The sequence below is a fragment of the Felis catus genome, chromosome B2, assembly GCF_018350175.1.
Source record: "Felis catus isolate Fca126 chromosome B2, F.catus_Fca126_mat1.0, whole genome shotgun sequence".
Lineage (NCBI taxonomy): Eukaryota > Metazoa > Chordata > Mammalia > Carnivora > Felidae > Felis > Felis catus.
This window is the reverse complement of record NC_058372.1, coordinates 127920606-127940362: the sequence shown is the minus strand read 5'-3', so window position 1 is coordinate 127940362 and position 19757 is coordinate 127920606. Positions and strand designations below refer to the sequence as shown.

The following is a 19757-nucleotide window of genomic DNA, read 5'->3' as shown; positions in this document are numbered from 1 at the left end:
TTGCTGGAGGGGTTGTGGGAGGGGAGATGGGCTAAATGGGTAAGGGGCACTAAGAAATCTACTCCTGAAATCATTGTTGCACTATATGCTAACTAATTTGGATATAAATTTAAAAAAATAAAAAAATAAAACAAGTTAAAAAATAAATAAATAAAAAACAAACATACAAAAAAAAACAAAACAGAAAATAACAAGTGCTGTCAAGGATGTGAAGTTGTAAATTCTGTGCACTGCTGGTGGGAAAGTAAAATGGTGCAGCCACTGCAGTTGGTTCATTAAAAAAACAGTAAGAGGGTTCCTTAAAAAATTAAGATTACGATACCATATAATCTTGAAATTCCATTTCTGGCTATATCCAAAAATACTGAGGAAGGGTCTTGAAGAGATAATTTTTTAATGTTTACTTATTTTTTAGAGAGAGAGAGAGACAGAACGCAAGTAGGGGAGAGGCAGAGAAAGACAGAGAGACAGAGACACAGAATCCGAAGCAGGCTCCAGGCTCTGAGCTGTCAGCACACAGCCCAGTGCGGGGCTCGAACTCACAAGTTGTGAGATCATGACCTGAGCCAAAGCTTAACCAACTAAGCTTTCCAGGTACCCCTTGAAGAGATATTTGTATACCTATGTTCGTAGCAGCTTTATTCACAATAGCCAACAGGTGGAAGCAATCCAAGCATCCCTCAATGGATAAATGTATAAAGATATTGTGGTATGTACATACAAGGGAATATTATTCAGCCCTAGACTGGACAGAAAACTTGACTTATGGTACAACATAGATGAACTTTGAAGACATTATCCTAAGTGACATAATCCAGTCGCAAAAAGACGAGTACTACATGATTCCCCTTATAGTCTAGGGCATTCAAACCCTTAAGCAGAAAGTATAGTGTTTGTCAAGGGCTGGGGGTGGGGGAAATGGGATGTTGCTGTTCTATGGATAGAGTTTCCATTTTGCAAGATGAAAAAGTTCTGTGGCTTTGTTGCACAACAGTATGAATATGCTTACCACTATGGACTTGTGCACCTAAAACTGTTTTACGATAATAAAATTTATGTTATATGTATTTTACCACAATTTAAAAAAATTTTAAGCAACTAAAAAAAAAAAGGAAAGAAATTTTTAAGGTGTTTTCCTCAGGCTATGTTGTTCATTAGCTTAAGTTATAAATAACTAATTTTAATTTATATGCTAATTTTTTTATATTTGTTCCGTAGCATAGTTCCTTAAAAGGGCAGCATCTTAAAAGCCTAAAATAAAATGATTTCTGAATAGGAAAATTTAAATGTTCAGTGATGTTAGAAGTACAGCTTTTAATTATTAGCTGTGGAATATCTACAATATCTTCCAAGCAGCCTTTAAATGCTCTGCATATAAACAATATAAAAGAATTCAGCTCTACTGTAACCAGATTTTGGATCTGGTAACAATATATTGCTAATGAGAATGCTGAAGGATATTAACAGATTCTTGCCCTTAAATTCTAATCCTAATCATTCACATTCACATAAAAGAGCATAACTCTTGTCTTCTGGTCCTGGTGTTTATTGTAGAACATGCTAAATGAAAGCAGAAGGTTGGCGTCGTCTTTGGTTTACATACCTCTGATGTAGCTGGCATTGAAGCCTTTCTTCTGGATGCTAAAGTCACTTGAAAAGGACACATGCATCTCATTCGCACTGGAGTTAAACGATAGGCCTTTGGCAGTTGCTCCGCAAAATTTAGTCTGGCTCTCTCCATTATCAAGGGATAATGAGTCATAAATGCAATTGGGAGCTTCTTCAATGTCGAAATCATTAAACGTTATCTGAATGATATAGCCGGTGGGGGCTCGCAGGGTCCACATGCAAGCCTGGCTGTTAGGATAGTCGTTAGGATAGCACGGAGAAGTAAATGTCCCAGAAGGGTTGGATAGGACGACTCTGCAGTTGGCACAGCCCCACACTGTTGGCCAGACAAAAGAGAAACAGAGACGAGGGTGGGGATTAGAGGCATACAATAAACCAAGAATACCACACACTGGGGACAATCAAATAGTAAACATTTTAAAATACCAAAATATAACCATGAAAAATAAAAGGAGAATGAAGCCATCTCAAGGAGAAAAAGCAAGAAAGGAACAAAAAAAGTAAAAGAAAAATACAAAGTTTTAGAGCAATGATTCTTAAACTTGGCAGGGAAGGAGGGTCATATACTCTAAGAATCTGATAAAAGTTACAGGAACTCTTTCTAGTAAAACACATGAAAGCCAGTACATTGTTTTAGGGAGTATATGAGGCCTCAAGAGGCAACAATGGATTTCCCAAAGGTGCACTGGCCCAGGTTAAGAATTTCTACTCTAGAGAGTAATTGAACCAGGGTGGAAGGAGTTATAGAAACGCAAAGGTAGAAGTCAATATTACAACCATAGATATAAGGGAAGATAAATACTTAGGAAATACATGTTTAAAGAGAAAGCTACCAATACAAAATAAACAAGCAAACAAGTTATCTTCAGGCAGATTGTATTTTTTTCTAAAATTCAAATAAATAGCATCACCTTGCATGTGTGGAATGTTCATAGTTTTGAAAATACTTTCACTTGTTTCATTTGTTCATTACAGTTGTTACGTATATACTTGTGTGATTATCTCTTATTCATTCAGTGAATAATAATTGAGTGCCTGTTATATGGCACTATTCTAAATAGTATAGATTAGTCAACAAGAAAGACAAAGTCTATGCCAGAATGATTCTTACAATTCAGTTTGGGGCCCAAACAAATAATACAATATAATGACAGAAGGTAATATGAGGTAGGAAGAAAAGTAAAGAAATCACTTATTTCTCAACTATTAGCTCTCCAGGCCATAATCACCAGTTGGAACCAGAAACCAAGGTCTCCTGTCTTTCTATCTAGTCATGCTTTTGCAATTAATATTCACGTTTCTTTCTATAGTCGTATAAATGTAGGCGGTAATTTCATGTATTCAACATTCTGGATAAATAAAGTGCCATAAAACTGACATTTACACTTTCAAACAGTAAAATACTTTGGCCATGTTAATGGAAATCACTCTAAATGTATTGTACTCCTCCCTCTTTTACTGGGTTGAATAAAATAGGCAGTAACTTTTCTTGAACATGGTAGTTACTACAAATACTGCTTATTCTTCCATGATTCAGTGAAAGAAACAAGGACTTATCAGATACACTACACTGCTCAAGTTAGGTTTTTCTTTTTTCTTTTCCCTGTGGCCACCTTGTGTTATGTGCTGTATCCTTGACAACTCTGTTCCCCATCAATTCTTTCTAACTTGCCCTCCCTCTGCTTTTCCTCCCTGGGTCTCCATTGTCTTGTACAGGGCTGAAGACAGAGGAAAACAATTTATGATCACTAAGTGTTGGCCAAATGCCTTCTCTCATCCATCCTTGAGCCACCACATTCGTCTCCTTTGTAGCTTTAATCAGAGCAGTGTATTACTTCCACTTGTGACATTATTTGCTTCTTGTCGGCTTCTCTGAGCCCAACAAGCAGAGTATGTACTGTTATATTCACTATCTTACTCCTCAGGACCTCACAGCATCCCTGGTGCATGGAAGACTTTCAATAAAATTTGTTAAATTTATGAACAAATAAATGAATAACTTAAATCAATGGAAACATGTCTCAATTAAAGAAGGATGAAGTACGGTATAAGCCAAACAAAGTCTAAGTCAGAAAAAGACAGCGTGCATGAACTCTGGAATATCTCTTCGGATGGGGCTTTAGGGCTCTTTCTTCCAGTTATTTCACTCATAGTATAGGACTGAGAACACTGGGCCTGACACTTTAGCTTCCTGTTACTGTACCTTGGGCTCAAGAGAGAGAAATAATCCTAATAGATTAACAGGAATGTATCCAGTAAAAGGCACTGAAGATTAAAAAAGAAAAAGAGAAAATAAGATACAATCTCTGTGTCATCTCAACATGCATGAAACAACAGCATTTTTCCAAAATAAAATGCTATCCACTACATCCAAAACCCAACTACTGTTCATGAATTCCTTTAGCCTGATGTACATATTTTTGGTCAAATTCTTCTCTAAGAGCTGAATGAAAGGTATAGGAAAGTTCAATCTGTCCACATGGATGCTGTAATCTCAAACAAGTTAATCTCCTCAGTTTCACTATCTTCACACAACAGTAAAAGCACCTACCTCCCAAGGTTATTGAGAGGATTAGATAGGTTAATGCAAGGTCCTTGGAGCCACACAGTTAGTACTACATAAATGTTAACTATTATTAATCATTACTATAACACAGAATCTGTGCATCAATAATTTAAGAGAGGAAAAAAAAAAAACAGCACTCCACTTTAATAGAATCTCTTTTTCCCTTAGGCCCTCTTTAGGATGAAAAAGAGAAAGGGAAGACACCCATAATATCTATTTAAAAAAAAACAACAAACATTTACAGCATTCTTCCATATGATTTTCATCTATAGTTGCAAGATAGCATTTAGAGATAGTGCTACTAAATAGAGATTATTTTAGCTGGATGAAAAATCGGTTAAACTAGGTATAGTATCATCATGTTAATCATATTTATAAATAACTTCACGGTAAAGGGCTTTCACATATACTATCTGACATCATAACAACCCTGGGAATTAATACCACCTCTATCTTCAGATGAAACAAATAAGGCTGATACAGATTATGTAGCTTGCCCAGAGTTACACATCTAATTGATAAGAGGACCAAGATTCAAACCAGCTCTTCCGAATGTAAGTCTAGTGTTTTCCTAGGAAAAAAAAAAGTTTCCACAACTAAACAAAAGACAGCAAAGTGGTGGGCTCAAATACTATTTTAAGAGACAATGTTTTCTAATGGGCAATTTCTTAAACATAGTGTAATCACCCTGATATCAATATATTTTAAGAAACTAATTTTGAAATATTTTAGTAAAGAATACTAGGTAGTCTAAAATATGGTGATTTGAATTTGCCCATTTAGAGCAATCATATGTCACGATTAATTGATTCCTATACAATGAACTAGTTCATTAAGAAATTAATTTGTTCTCTCTTGGGATGCCTGGGTGACTCAGTCAGTTAAGCATCTGACTCTTGATTTCAGCACAGATCATGATTCACGGTTCATGGGATCGAGCCCAGCAATGGGCTCTGTGCTGACAGTGCTGAGCAGGTGTGGGATTTTGTCTCTCTCCCTTTCTCTGCCCCTCCCCTGCCCATGCTTGCATGCTCTCTTCCTCTCTCTCTCTCTCAAAATAAATAAACATTTTTTTTAAAGAAATTAATTAGTTCTCTCTTAAAGGCATAGCTACTTAAGTAAGGGGTGCCTGGGTGGCTCAGTCGGTTAAATGGTCAGCTTCACTCAGGTCATGATCTCACAGGTCATGGGTTCGAGCCCCATGTTAGGCTCTGTGCTGACAGCTCACAGCCTGGAGCCTGCTTCAGATTCTGTGTCTCTCTCTCTCTGCCCCTCCCCTGCTTGTGCTCTATCTCTCTATGTCGCTCAAAAATAAATAAATGTTAAACAAAAAAAAAAAATTTAAAGGCACACCTACTTAAAAAGATGGCTCCTAAAGCAGCCACTGAATGAGGTCTTGGTAAAACCAGAGTTAACATATTTTCTAAACAATACTCAACTCAAAATATCTGGCTCAAATGGTTTTCAAAGATGGATGCAGTAACATATTCACACCTATAAATTTATACAAGCGAAGTTTTCCAGTAATCTAAACAACAAACCAAATACCACCCCTAGCTCTTGCCTATGCCTGCAAAGGTTTAGCAAGAATTTACTTACGCTTACTTCCCTTATTTTGCAAAACTTTATTCTTCAAAGAAATTCCAATCTAAGGTTGAAAACCTCCCAGTCATGCCAAAGCCTATTTCGATTTATAAAGAGCATTTAGATCCAGATTTAATAATCGTTATCTTTTGTTCTGTTTTTTTTTTTTTTTTTTTTTTTAATCTCAGAGATTTGGATTCTTACTCCAACCTGGTTTCAAGTACTTGCCTGTAACTCAAAATAGTATGTTCTTTAAAATTTAAGGCAGGAGTATCCGGCTCCAAAAGATAAATCAAAAGAAATCCATTTTAGCTGCTTTCAACACAGATCTGTAGATGGGATAACTGGTTTTCCTATACTGTGTTAAGTGGTGAACAAAATGCATACACTTAAATCTTATTTTTTTTATTTGAATGCATATAAAACTGTCGCTGATGAATTTGCTGGAAAACCTAGCTGGTGAAAATCATCTCCAGAAAATGATGCTTTAAGTCACCTGTTCAGTTTGCATCCATCTGGAGTCATTGTTTGAATTATCTATGTGAATAAATTACATTCTAATGAATCAAGGTTATTAATTGCTTAAAAAGGTTTAAAATATTTAGTAGCCGTGGTGGTTTCTGAAGATGACGTGTAAAGGCCAACCACTGAGAATTCCAGGATCGGTTCTAATGCCTAACCCTTCACAAAGCCAGGAAGAGCCACACAGGATTGCTCCAGATCAAGTAAAATGCTGCCAGATGTAACGCTGCTAAAATGTCAAATAGAAATAATACTTTAGATGCTGGCATATATTGATTGACTGATAATATACAAAACTATACATAATACAGAGTCATTACAGTGAAGTGTTTAAATTTAAGTGATTTCAGGCCTCTGTGCATATTTTTTCAGGACAGCAGAGAATCTGAAGGCAGTCTGGCTGTGACATCTGCGTTTCTGTCAATGTGACACACTTGGCAAGCTGCCCCTCCCCAGCCCGCCCCACCCCGCCTCTGCAAACCCTACACTCAAAGACAGCATTTCCATGGACGGGAGGATCCCTCCTAAACCAGGGTTACACTGGTCATTCCAATCTCCTGCTGGAATTTCCAGCAGCCAAGCAAGGATATCAATTCACTCCCAAAGTCCTCCTAAAATACTGGTTTCCCCAGAGCTAACCAGAAAATGGTTTGATTTCCCACTGTGATGTTTCAGCCTCAAAACATTCTTTGGAGGCACCACGAATATAAAGCTATCTCAATGACTTGCACATTAGTTCAAAAGGATACCATTTTACTTGAATCAGTTAAGTCTGATATGGCCAGAAAATTAACAAGAAGTTGAAAGTTCCTTGATGAAGCACCATTAAGCTTGACAACTTTTTTTTTGAATCTTCAAACCGATTCATATTCACCACACCTTCAGATACATTTCTATCTTCTATAGTATTGTTCATGTTTAAACTTCAAGTCTTGCCTTTCCATAACCACTGGAGCATTAAGAACATTCCATACGTGGGGCGCCTGGGTGGCGCAGTCGGTTAAGCGTCCGACTTCAGCCAGGTCACGATCTCGCGGTCCGGGAGTTCGAGCCCCGCGTCAGGCTCTGGGCTGATGGCTCGGAGCCTGGAGCCTGTTTCCGATTCTGTGTCTCCCTCTCTCTCTGCCCCTCCCCCGTTCATGCTCTGTCTCTCTCTGTCCCAAAAATAAATAAACGTTGAAAAAAAAAATTTTTTAAAAAGAACATTCCATACGTAACTCTGAAAGGTAATATTTTCTGAACCAATGAGTGAAATGATGGAAATGCTTCCAGATTCACTTTATTATGTAGCTATATCTCCCTTGCAAGAGGATTAAACACACAAGCACATGTGCATGCATATGCACGCACACCCACACACATGTTCATGGGAAACTGTTCTCTCTTAACCAGTGGTTGAATCCTTCTCCAAGCGTTTAAAAAACAAAACAAACAAAAAAACAATCTAAAGGCAATGCATAATTTGAAACAACCTAAAGCTGTAGGGCCGATCACTTAATCTACCTTTTCTGGTTAGTATGTTCAAGTCTCTTATCCCCTTCCATATTCCTGCACTGCAAACCCCAACTCTGTATTCATCCAGCCATGGGCCTTCTTCCTCTCTAATACATAGGCTTCTGAACACTGCTGAAAAGAATCCACAACACTGTTCAGATTGTTTATATTATAGCGGCTTCCAATTTTATCTCACTCACCCTTTTCAACACTTGATGTCTCTGAACACTCCCAGATTCTTGAGTAGTCTTTTCACTCATAGTTCCTACCTTCTCCTTATTCTCCTCCTGCCCTTCTCTCAGCCCTCTCTCAGCAGGCACCTGCTCTAACTGCCCTCACAATCTTTTCTATTTCAAGTGTGATTCTCAGACCCACAGTTTAAGCATCACCTGGAGCTTGTTAGACACACAGAATCAACCAGACCTACAAAACAAAATCTGTATTTTACAAAAGATATTCTGGTGACTCATAAGTAGATCAAAATCTGAGAGGTACTCCCTTAAATCACAACATACTACGGAAGCCAGTCACAATCTCCGTGCATACACCTTCTCCCAAAGGGATTTGCCCCTCCCACATCTCACGCAGTCACATTGGTAACCATCACCCCAGGGAAGGATCCCTGACCTGAAGGGAACCAAATCACAGTCTCAGCTACTCAGTCAGATTCTCTCTCTGAGAAAGTGAAGTTAGGGACACAGATAATTTATTCAGAGAATGATGAAAAATAGAATGCCAAAGTTATACAAACTGAAAAACAGTGGCTACCTTGCCCACTTTCAAACAAAGGGCACTGATGGGCAGAGAAAAGAGAAAGAGAACAGATGTAGAAAACAGAGAGGTGAGAGAAAATCAAAACTGTGAGAAACACAGAGACTTTAATTTTAGACATTCCATGTCCAGAAATCAATGGAAGGAGCAGTTCTTTGTGGCTTTTCATTGAATTCTAGGACAAGAATTTATACCTACCATCTCACTTCTCTTTATGTGGCTTTAGTAGATTTCTGTTCCTTACAACCAAGTGTGCTTCAAGGCAGTACTTTACAGGGCTCTCCTCTCCCTTCAGTTTTTCTATGTCTACACTCATTCTCTCTGGATGATGTCATCCAAACCCAGGCCTTCATTATGTTCAAATGCTGGTGACACGCATATCCTATTTAGCACCACACCCACACTTGTGAATGTCTACTCAATGTCTCCACTTGAAGGTCTCATAGATCCCTCAATTCAAACACCATTCCTCAAATTATTTGTTTTTATCCACTTTAGAGTTGTTAGTAGCATGAGAAACATCCAAACTAGACCTCTGAATATCCTCCTCCATCTTCTTTCTCCCACGCCTTCTCGAATTTTTATCCAGGACTATGACATTATCTTATCCATGGTTATTTAATTCATCTCCTTATCCCATTCCCATGGCTACTTAGCTTAAGTTTCACATCTTTTCTCTCTTGGACAAAAGCTCAGTAGCTAGCCTCTTTGTCAACAGTCTTGTCACCTCCAACTCATCCTCCACATCACTACAAGAAAGATCTATGAAAATGCAAATGTAAGGATAAAAATGTTTTCTCTAACTCAAAATCTTCTCTGGGATCCAAAAGGACAAGCCCTCTTTGAATGACACATACAGCACTCTATACTGTCCTGTTCACACTGTCTAACTCATCCCTTACCATCCCCATATCAACTCGCTCAATAAATACTTATTAAGTAAGCACCTCTGCACCTGGCACTGTGCTGGCTGCTAGGAATACCAAGCATATCGTGGACAGGATATAATCCCTGACTTTATGGAACATACAGATTATTTCAAATACAGATAAATAGATAGCAATAGCACACTGTGCAAATTGCTCTGATAGAGCAGGTAGATGAGTGCAATCACCTAGGTATAGACTTCGTAGAAACAGTGCCATTTCTAACAGATGAGAGAAACCAAGACCTAAATATGCAGCACGGAAGTGGGCCAAGTTAAGAGGGAGGCAGGGGAGAAAAAGAGAAGTGTTCTGGGCAGTAGGTCAACAGGTGCAAAGACCAGCAGGTAAAAGAGCTAGCTGACTGTTCAAATAACCTGAGAGTTTAGTTTTGTGGAAATGTAGTATCTAAAGTGGGGTGAAATAGGAGATAAAGGGTCAAGGTAGGCAGAATTCTATAAGCCACACTAAAAAAAAAAAGAAAAATTATAGTAAAAGCAGAAAATGAAAAGGTTTTAATTATGGGAAAGCAAAACAATCAGATTTGTATTTAACACAGATCTTTTTTTTTTTTTTTAATCCTTACTCTTGCATACAACAAAGATCCTTGTAAGAATCACTGCAGCCTCATTCAAGGGACTTGACAGAGGACCAGAAGAAAAAGACAGAGAACTACCCTGGCAGTTTATTTGGGGAGAGCAAAGAACAGTCCCAGCAGTAGGCAGACTAATTCTACAGGGACTTCCTGCAGCAGAGCCTAACTGCCGATGGGTAAGATATAAAAGCAGCAAAGCAACCAATCCCATGTTCATCGAAGATCTGTCTTACTCTGATCTTCCGTGTTTTATCACCCCTGACAAAAAACTGAGGGAACTATGAAAAACAAGCACCCACCTAATGTTCATTTCACTTGAGAATGTCACAGAAAACTTTTCCATATGGATTATCGAGGCAGTGCTGCAAAGTAAAACTGGTTTGTTTTGGCACTAAACCAGAAAAATAGTGCTAAATAAAACCAACAGAAGTGGAGAATATCTTATCCTAATTACAGCTAATTATAGTTCTAATAGCCATGAAGGCAATGATGTCATTATTGGCTCATCAGCACATTACTAACTTCTTGAGCACATGAATGCAGCTAATGAGATAATCCATATAAAATACTAGGACTGCACTTGGTTGTCAGTAAGATGCCCAAATAACATTAGTTTTTGGTGCTGTGATTGTGGTTATTAATAGTGGAGCATGTTAGCAATGTTTCAGATCATTTGTTCATTCATTCAATTTTCTGGGCCCCTACTTTCATTCGTTTCTAGTTCTGTCTTAGGTATCTTTACATATGGTTATCGGAGGATGGTCAGGGTTGGAGGTAGGAGTGAAAAGTTATTGCTTCCAATTTATTCCATGTTATGTGGTGCAGGTGAAGAACCTGAAATTAATAGCTAGAACAAGTTTTGGTTTAACCTACCCTCCCAATAAGTTGGGAGAATATATTGGGAAGAAGATGGCAGTGGCAGAGTAAATGTGCACTGTAGCTCAATTTTTCCAAATGAGTCTTTAATTTCAGGGCATTAAACACACACACACACACACACACACACACATTCAGGCTTGTACATATAAATGACAGCCATTTAAATAGTGATAGCTTAGAGAAAAGTAAATTATAGATGCAACTGGCATAATTTTGTCCCTTTATGGAATACTTTTTATGTAAACATTTTAGTAATAAGGGCTGATGTAAAAATTCCATAATATAGATTTTTAAAATAAAAATGTTTTTTCAGTAAGAGTTTCCATTTTATACATAAATAGGTTGTTTAAATACGCTGTCTCACTGCCTTAACTTAATCCATTACTGGAATTAATTATTTTTCAAAATATTTATATAATGTCAACTTTGCACACAGATCTCAAGAATAATATATTAGAGGACAGTCTGAAAGAGAGGGAGGAAGAGAAATAGATGATCTTAAGTTTGTTCAACACTCTCTGAAATTAAACTTTAAAAGGATATCTTCTATTCCAACTCCTTTCTAGCTAAATCAAAGATCTAATAAAAAATGGTTTGTTATTATTTTTGAAAAACAACACTGTGGCAAGAACAATAGACTCGTGATGCTGAACTAGAAGCTCTCTCAAGATCCCCTCCAGATCTAAAATTGTACCTTCCAAGAAGGTAAAATACTTCTTTAAAATTTCAGTACAAGCCAAACAATCCTTCCATATACACAGAAGCAGAGAATTGATAATTACAAAAACTATAATAACCACTAGAATTTGGTGAGTGATTACTTTGTGCCAGGTGAGAGAAAAGTACATTGGCTTCCTCTTGAAATAATCTGTTTATGTGACTATTTGGTAATACTACAAGTGGATCACAGTAGATTCTGGTCTTGACTCTTCCATTAACCAACCATGGGATCTGGGCTAGTCACTAGCCATGGAGGCCTTGGTATCCACGTGTGAAAGAAAAAAAAATGTCTCTTCTAGTTCTAAAACCCTAGTTTGGTGATAGATTCAGTTCCTCACACACAGTAGAGCTTCAATTGCTCCCTTTAGCAGGAGGAAGCTTCCGGGAGAGTCATGGAGATATCTGACACTTCTGGAAGGGAAAGAACCAGATTATGAGGCAACAGGGTCTTTTTGAGCATTCACGAGTCCCCGCCTGTTTGAGTTCATTTGTCCGCTCTGGAGCTGTAAATCAGGCAACACAGGTTGAATGGAATTAGACCTAATGGTCAGCAAACATCCTGGCTTCTGGGATATATTCCGACTGCTCAAGAAAATTTCCACATCTTGCCAACAGTAGTTATTGTGCTATTTTGAATATTGCTGGCTTAAAATTACACAGCAAGCTGTCTCAGATTGTGAAGATTTAGAGTGTGGTTACATCGGGGGGGGGGGGAATCACCTACTTTCTACCTAATGTAGCTGCTTTAGTGTGTTCTTGATGCCTACAAGCTTACTTTACAAAAGAAAAACCAGTTAATTACTTTTATAAAGTTAATACACCTATTGAGAAGTGAAGTTGAATTTTGATTTGCCACACCACTGCCAAAATGTTTATCTAATTTTGAATTTCTCCGTGTTGGGGACGAGGTAGTGTAGGCACCAACTCTGTAGTGCCTCTGGCAGGCGATGCACATCCAGGCGACTCCATCAACTTCTCCACATCTACACTGCTTCACCTCTACCCTGGGGACCCTCCACATCAACCACACAATCTGCAGTAAAAACACACTTGAAAAAGTTCATGAAGTTCATCGAACTTTGTAATCACAAACTTCCAGGATAGTATAAGAATCTACTTGCTTCCTTTTAGTCAGTTTTGTTTTTAAACTCCAGAAAACTGGGAGAGTGACTTGTGATAGGTGGGTGAATAAGGTCGCACCTGCAGGCAAGCCAGAGAGAAGCCCAAACCACCAAAAGTGGGCGGGCTGGGTGGTCTACAGAGCAAACAGTGCAGTGTGTTTCCCTTTGGAGGCACAGACCTAAGAACAGAAGTTTGTAGAGGTCTGAACGGGGGCAAACTGACTGTCACTGGAGAGCCTGGGAGTGCTCAAGCTGCAAACATCTGTTTTGCTCAACTATTTGAGCGGATTAATGATCACTCGAAATTTCTGTCAAATTGCTTCTACGCTCCTATTTGGCTTTGCAGTGTTGTTTGAGAAAAAAGGGAAACATTATTTTTAACATACAGATTCCTTTCATGATCCCATGTAGAATATCAAGTAGGCAACTTTGGGAGGGTGTTCACTAAGGAAGTGACTTTGGAACAATAATAGGTATAACACTATCCCGGATAGTGCAAGTTATAACACAGAGTGTTATCATAACACTGATGAAGAAGCAGACTGAGCCCCAGAGAATTTTGCAATGACACAGGGAAGTCCATTTTACAGAAAAACTGAAAGGGAAATTTCAAATAATGGCAGTTTGGGATTCCAATGTAAATACAAAGCTTTAGATACATATGTATCTTTCTAGGGAAGGGTATATATGATGGGAAGACTCTGTCCTTCTGGCATCAAATCTGAGCCCCCCAAAAGATGAGAAACTTTCAATCTGGGGATTCTTTAATAATGCATTAAAGTAAATAGGAGATATTTGGATAATATATCTTTCTGAAAGTTACTTACTAAGATAATTTGAGTTGAGTCTCTACTCAAGAAAATCAAAAGGATTTTCTTCTCCCTCCAATATACACAGCTGACTTTCAGAGTTTTTTTTTTTAATGTTTATTTACTTACTTTGAGAGTGAGAGAGAGCATGCACGTACTCATGTGAGCAGGGGAAGGGGCAGAGAGAGAAAGAGAGAGAGAGAGAATCTCAAGCAGGCTCCATGCTGTCAGTGCAGAGCCCGGTGCAGGGCTCAATCCCACAAACCTGCAAGATCATGCCTTGAGTCATAATCAAGAGTTGGACACCTAACCTACTGAGCTACCCAGGTGCCCCTTGACTTTCAGTCTTTTAGATGAGCAAGACACTAGGAATTTTTATGAAGGACCACCCAGCCAGCGTGGCCCTGTTCTGTGTGGAAAGACTGTTAGCCTCACAATGCAAAATGGGCCAAAAAGCAAGTTGATATTTTAATAAAAGTTAATATTTGCTTGTAAAGTGGTGGAAATAGCTTACATACATGCGATTTTGCCTGAAAGGAATAGTGTTTTAAATTACCAAAAATACTTTTTTCTCTATATCATTTTTATGGATATTATTTTATGATACTTTACAAATTTATTTTCTATAAAATTAAGCCACGATTCAAAAGACGACAAGGCGGGTGAAGTTCCTCAGTCGCTATTTGTCTCATAACAAACAGAATTTGTAAGAAACATATGTATCACACAGAACTTAAGATGCAGGCCAGAGGCTCCTGGTTAAAACATAAGAGCAAAGGTTCTAAGTGCCTGGATGGAAGACAACATAGGGCTGACAAACGGAGGATCACATGTGGTCATTAACAACTCAGACACCACAAAGCCCTGCCCACAGAACAAGGAAAAAAAAAAGAAAGCAAAACCTTAAAGGACAGCCTGTCTTGCCATTTGTTTACTATATTTGAACACTTGCTCCCAGGAAAGCTGAAAATTAAACACCTGTAGTTCACAGAAGCTCTTTTGGGCACCAATCTAAATTTCTAGTTGAACTGGCTTTGAAGTTGCTCCTATGCCAACATCTTTACAGCTGCTCTCAGTATGTAAACCCTGCATACACTTGACTAGAAATAGCACATTGACTGGCTGGAACTTTCTGCACAGCGTTTCAGTGAAAGACACTACTGTCCTCTAAAGCACATTATTCAACAATTAGATTTGGGCTGCCGATGCAAAAGACAAAGGCGGCACTATATCCTGTTCCATTCAATCAATTTTCTTCATGATGTCATGCTTAGGTGCAGCCTTTCAATTCACAGTTTGATTTTTTTACGTGGCTTCTAGTGATGTACAAGTCACTTAAAAAGATGTACATCTACCTCCGGGGGTACACTCATTTCAGAAATATGAGGATTTTGGTTAGAAAATCTCCTAAGTTGGAGTAACTGGTCTATTAAAACCATTAATAAGGGCGCCTGGGTGGCTCAGTCGGTTGAGTGTCCGACTTCGGCTCAGGTCGTGATCTCGCGGTCTGTGAGTTTGAGCCCCGCGTCAGGCTTTGTGCTGACAGCTCAGAGCCTGGAGCCTGCTTCGGATTCTGTGTCCCCCTCTCTCTCTTTGCCCCTCCCCCACTCATGCTCTGTCTCTCTCTGTCTCAGAAATAAACATTAAAAATTTTTAAAAAATAAAAATAAAACCATTAATAAAGGCAAATGTGAATGCTAATGAAATTTTAATGAAAAAAGTACATCTGATTGTCCCCCACTTGGTACATCATCCAAGTAATATTAATGTGCTTATTCTTTTGCTGTCTTTTGTGGATTAAAAAAATAGAAAAAGAAAAGGCAATGTCAATGCTCAGTTGATGTGATTCAGAGTTTTAGGGAAAGGCCGGGAGGGAACATGTTACACTAAGAGTGTTTGATAGAAGATGGGATTGAATCATTGCAAGGCGAGTGGTATCTCGTTAGCCACAAGTGGAAATGTGTTACAGCAGATTAAACGATTACATTTTCCTGTCATCCTCCTTTGGTAGCTGGTAATAAGAAATACAAAGAAATAAAATAAAATATATTCTGGACACAGCTTGGGTGGGAGCCTTTTGCTGTCTGCTTCCCCTTTGATTCTTTGGGTTCTATCCAATGAAAATGGAAGTTGACAGAAAAAAAAGAAATGGTATCTCTAAGATGACCCCCCTTATCTTGAGTTCAGACTGTGACATTGTGTAATGCCAGTACACAAAGTTACAGACTTCCTTCATCCCACATAGAGAAAGGATTGGGTTTTTTTTTTGTTGTTTTGGGTTTTTTTTTTCTTTTTTGCTTGTTTTTTGGGTTGTTTTTGGTTGCTGCATCTGGCGGGTGGGGGATCTGAAAATCTTGTGGTGCTACCACTGAAATTTAAGACTATTTTTCTTGGCATCCTTCATCGAATTTCAGTCGCTTCTTTCTTTGTCAAATATTTTTTTTCCTGGATTAAATACCATGAATTCATAAGATGAGTCAAGCTAAAAACAAAACAGTAAAGAATAAAAAGGGCAAAGTTCTACATGTATAACATAATGTGTATGCATTCTGGATTTATACATGGTATATATGTAGACAATTTTCATGAGGTCAGACAGCATGTCTCCCCGATTTACTTCTAAATCTCTAGTGCACAATGGCACATGGCAAGGATTCACCACTCAAACACCCAGAAATTGAGAAAAACCAGACATACATACTGCACACATGTATACTTCAAAATATACACAACATTAACACATACGTGTTTACATATATTTTAAAACATGTGTTACAAGATAATTTTTAATAACCATGAGTCTTACATGATAGAAGAGCATCAAGTCATTTGTTCCTTCCTGCTCATGATAAAAATTGAATTGAATTCTGTTCTAGGCTGAGATTCTATTTGAATTCATAGAATATGTTTGCTACACTCTAGTCAATCTCTACTTACTATGTGTAAGGCACACACTATAGGTACTAAAGAGGAAAATTATTTCCCTTGGGGATAACAAGAAGCCACAGCAGAGATGCCGTAAACTTGCTGATGTAGGAGGCTGCTTGACTTCAGGACAGTTGTGGATTCCATGTGCTGCTTCTTCAACCTGAATCACTTGGATCTCTATCATTGTAACATTCAGTAGGCTATCACTGCTTCTAGTTCACCCACCTCGTGCCCTTCATTTTACAGATGTGGAAGTTAAAGCCCAGGAGTCTTTCCCACGAGAACACCATGAATGAAAATCAAAATGGAATTGTTTCTGCTTCCCAACTAGGGTTAATGCAAATACTGTCTAATATCTGTATGCTTCTATTCAATTTAAACATAGTGAATAAATTTGGGGTGCCTACAGTACCTGAGGTCATGCACAATTATCTTTCCATGTGTAAATTAAATACTTATAATAATCTTGCAAATTGCACTATTTTGTGAATGAGAAAACGGACATTTCTGCATATTGTTTGAATGTACTTCTTCACTTCTACAATCTAGCCCATACCTCTCAAAGCCAGGGATCACATCTAACTTGGTTTAGTCAACATTGCATGCTACATCTGCTTCTAAGTGGCGGTAGTATGGATGGTCACAGTATTAATAACAATGAATTTAATCCAAACTTTCTTTAGAACCAAAGGATTTCAAGGATTCTTAGAGTTTAGATAACCCACTCCACCGTGTTTCTTACCCTAAGCAGCAGCAACATGAAAAGAACATGAGCTTTGGAGTAAGGGGGACTTGCCATTTGTATGTGATCTTGGGCAAGTTACTTAACCTCTAAACCGCTATTTCTTCTTAGAAAAGGAAAGATATCACCTCCTTTTTTTTTTTTTTTGTGGCTACTGAATGGATTAGTGAAATTCTATACAAAGTACCTTATGCAACAGCTGGAATATGACATAGTTATTTGATTACCGATGGTGTAATGGATGCCGCAAAGCACCAGCCAGATTCCCCTGAGATCCCCCTTCTCTCAGATGCTAGGACTGTGAGCTACTGAGAGTTCACGGTTGAGTCTTCCTCAGAAGACCGCCATCAGCTGAAGACAGACACCTCACCCATAGTCAGACCCCCATCTGGTGACTGACCAAAGTAGCAATACAAGGCCCGGCCCCCTTGCCCCAACTCTGAAGGGCACTCTGGCTCCCGAGCTGCCTATAGTGTCTGCTGAGGCTATGGTTGTGGCCATTTGAAGCCCAGCTTCTCCCTCTGCCCTCTTCTTTCCCTTCCTCACAGGCATTGAATGAAGACTACACATGCTAATCTCCATCTCAGAGTTTGAGCTGCAAGAACTCAACCTGTAACATCCGATCATCGCATTGTCTTGTGCTCGAATGAAACAACAGGCATTGAGGATGCTCAACAAAGAAATCTCTGTACTGATGTGACAGAAAAATACTGAAGTGAGAAGTAAAAGATGTATGTAAGCCTGGTGCCAGTCACTACCTGGGTATGTTGGGTTGCTTAAGGTCTCAGTTTTAATGGTTTAAAATGTGATGGATTATAACTCTGACACAAAGTTTAAGTTCCCTCATTTTAGTTCTGTCTTTAGGCCCTAGTGTTTCTACCAGGCCAAGGAAAAAATTACCTATACTGAAAAAATCAATACTTTTATTTTTATCAATTCCTAATCAATTTACAGACCCAAGGTAATGAATACAGAGATTGTGATATTTTTCTTGGGGTGTCTAGGTGACTCAGTTGGTTAAGTATCTGACTCTTGATTTCAGCTCAGGTCATGATCTCACGGTTCATGAGTTTGAGCCCCACTCTAGGCTCTATGCTGACAGCATGGAGCCTGCTTGGGATTCTCTCCCTTCTCTCTCTCTCTCTCTCTCTCTCTCTCTCTCTCTCTGCCCCTCTCCCCCCAAAAATAAACAAATAAATATTAAAAAATAAAATAAAGATTCTGATGTTTTTCTTAACATATTTGGAATGCAGAACCTTCCAGATTAATCTAACCAAGTAGAAATTTGCTAAATAATATATTATGGAACATTAATAAAAACGTATTATTGGTAAGTAAACTTTCCTATATTACCATTAAGATTGAAAGTAAGTTTGAGGAAACTAGTCCTGCTAAGTATTTCAAAAGAAAACTCCATGATTAAATATTTCTGTGCTCATGACTCATGAATTTTTTGAAGCACAGAGAGGAAGTTATTTAGTTACTGAAGCACACTTTTGTGCACAGTGAAGTAGCAGATGTTTTCAAATGATTCAGGAATGAACAGTGGAAGGATACTTTTAAATAATCTAGGGAATTAGAAAACGACATTTTCCTAATATCCTATTTTTTACCAATCCAAAGGCATACATTTTTTTCTGCTGGAAAAATGACCTATCTCATGCCTGTATCTAAATTTGCCTCTTCCATTTGATCTTTTAACATCTGATGCTGAGTCCAATTATAAGAAGGTTCAGTTGTTCAAAGTTGGATTTTTATATTTCCTTTGATGTATTCTCTAGAGGGTTTAACGAACACCATTTTAAAAATATACTGTACTAGAACATAAAGCTATCACTCATGTTTGTTTTTTTATTGAATTTCTGGTAAGCGGGTGGTGTAATGATTCTCAAAACCTTAACTTCACCACTCCATTACCATGTAGCTAATGGGTTCAGAAAAATCCAACCACAAAAACATAATCACAGTAGTTCTCTGTAAAGAGGTACCTGAAACCTCATTGATCACAACACTTAAAATGTTCCCTGTGAAGGTCAAATTCAAAACATATTTATGAAAAATAAACCTTTATGTTTAGATTTTAAATCTGTTGGCCAGAAAAAACATGGTAGTTTGGTCCAGAATATAAAAAGAAACTAACACAGGAATCCAGGAGAATATTCAGCAACTTTATTCAAATAAAAACTCTCGTTGGTACTTGGGTGCCATGATGAAGAGCTCCCCAAGAATTTAGAAATCAGATTGTTCTTTAAAGTATTCGATTTTAACTCTTTTGTATTGATACTAACAGACATAATCATCTTAGAAAAAAGTCTTCCTAAGACTTGACTATTAGAACGAATGCAGAGAAAAACAGTGAGTATGGTATAAGGGTATGAGTTCATATGGTAAAATACAAACTGAACGGTACGACCTATCTAAGTACTATAATGGGCCAGCAAGAAAATCTTAGAAAATGGCCCAGAGACCGGGTG

The 19757-nt window shown here is 38.1% G+C and overlaps 1 protein-coding gene across 5 annotated transcripts in view; it reads right to left on the bottom strand.

The window, feature by feature from the left end:
* The window catches only part of ADGRG6 (adhesion G protein-coupled receptor G6), a 142803-nt gene that overhangs the window by 74673 nt on the left and 48373 nt on the right, over positions 1-19757 (bottom strand). For all 5 annotated transcript variants that reach the window (XM_006932061.5, XM_019831321.3, XM_006932062.5 and 2 more), the window contains exon 3: positions 1604-1945. In XM_006932061.5, the coding sequence (XP_006932123.2) occupies positions 1604-1945 (342 nt within the window). The remainder of the gene's footprint in view (positions 1-1603; positions 1946-19757) is intronic.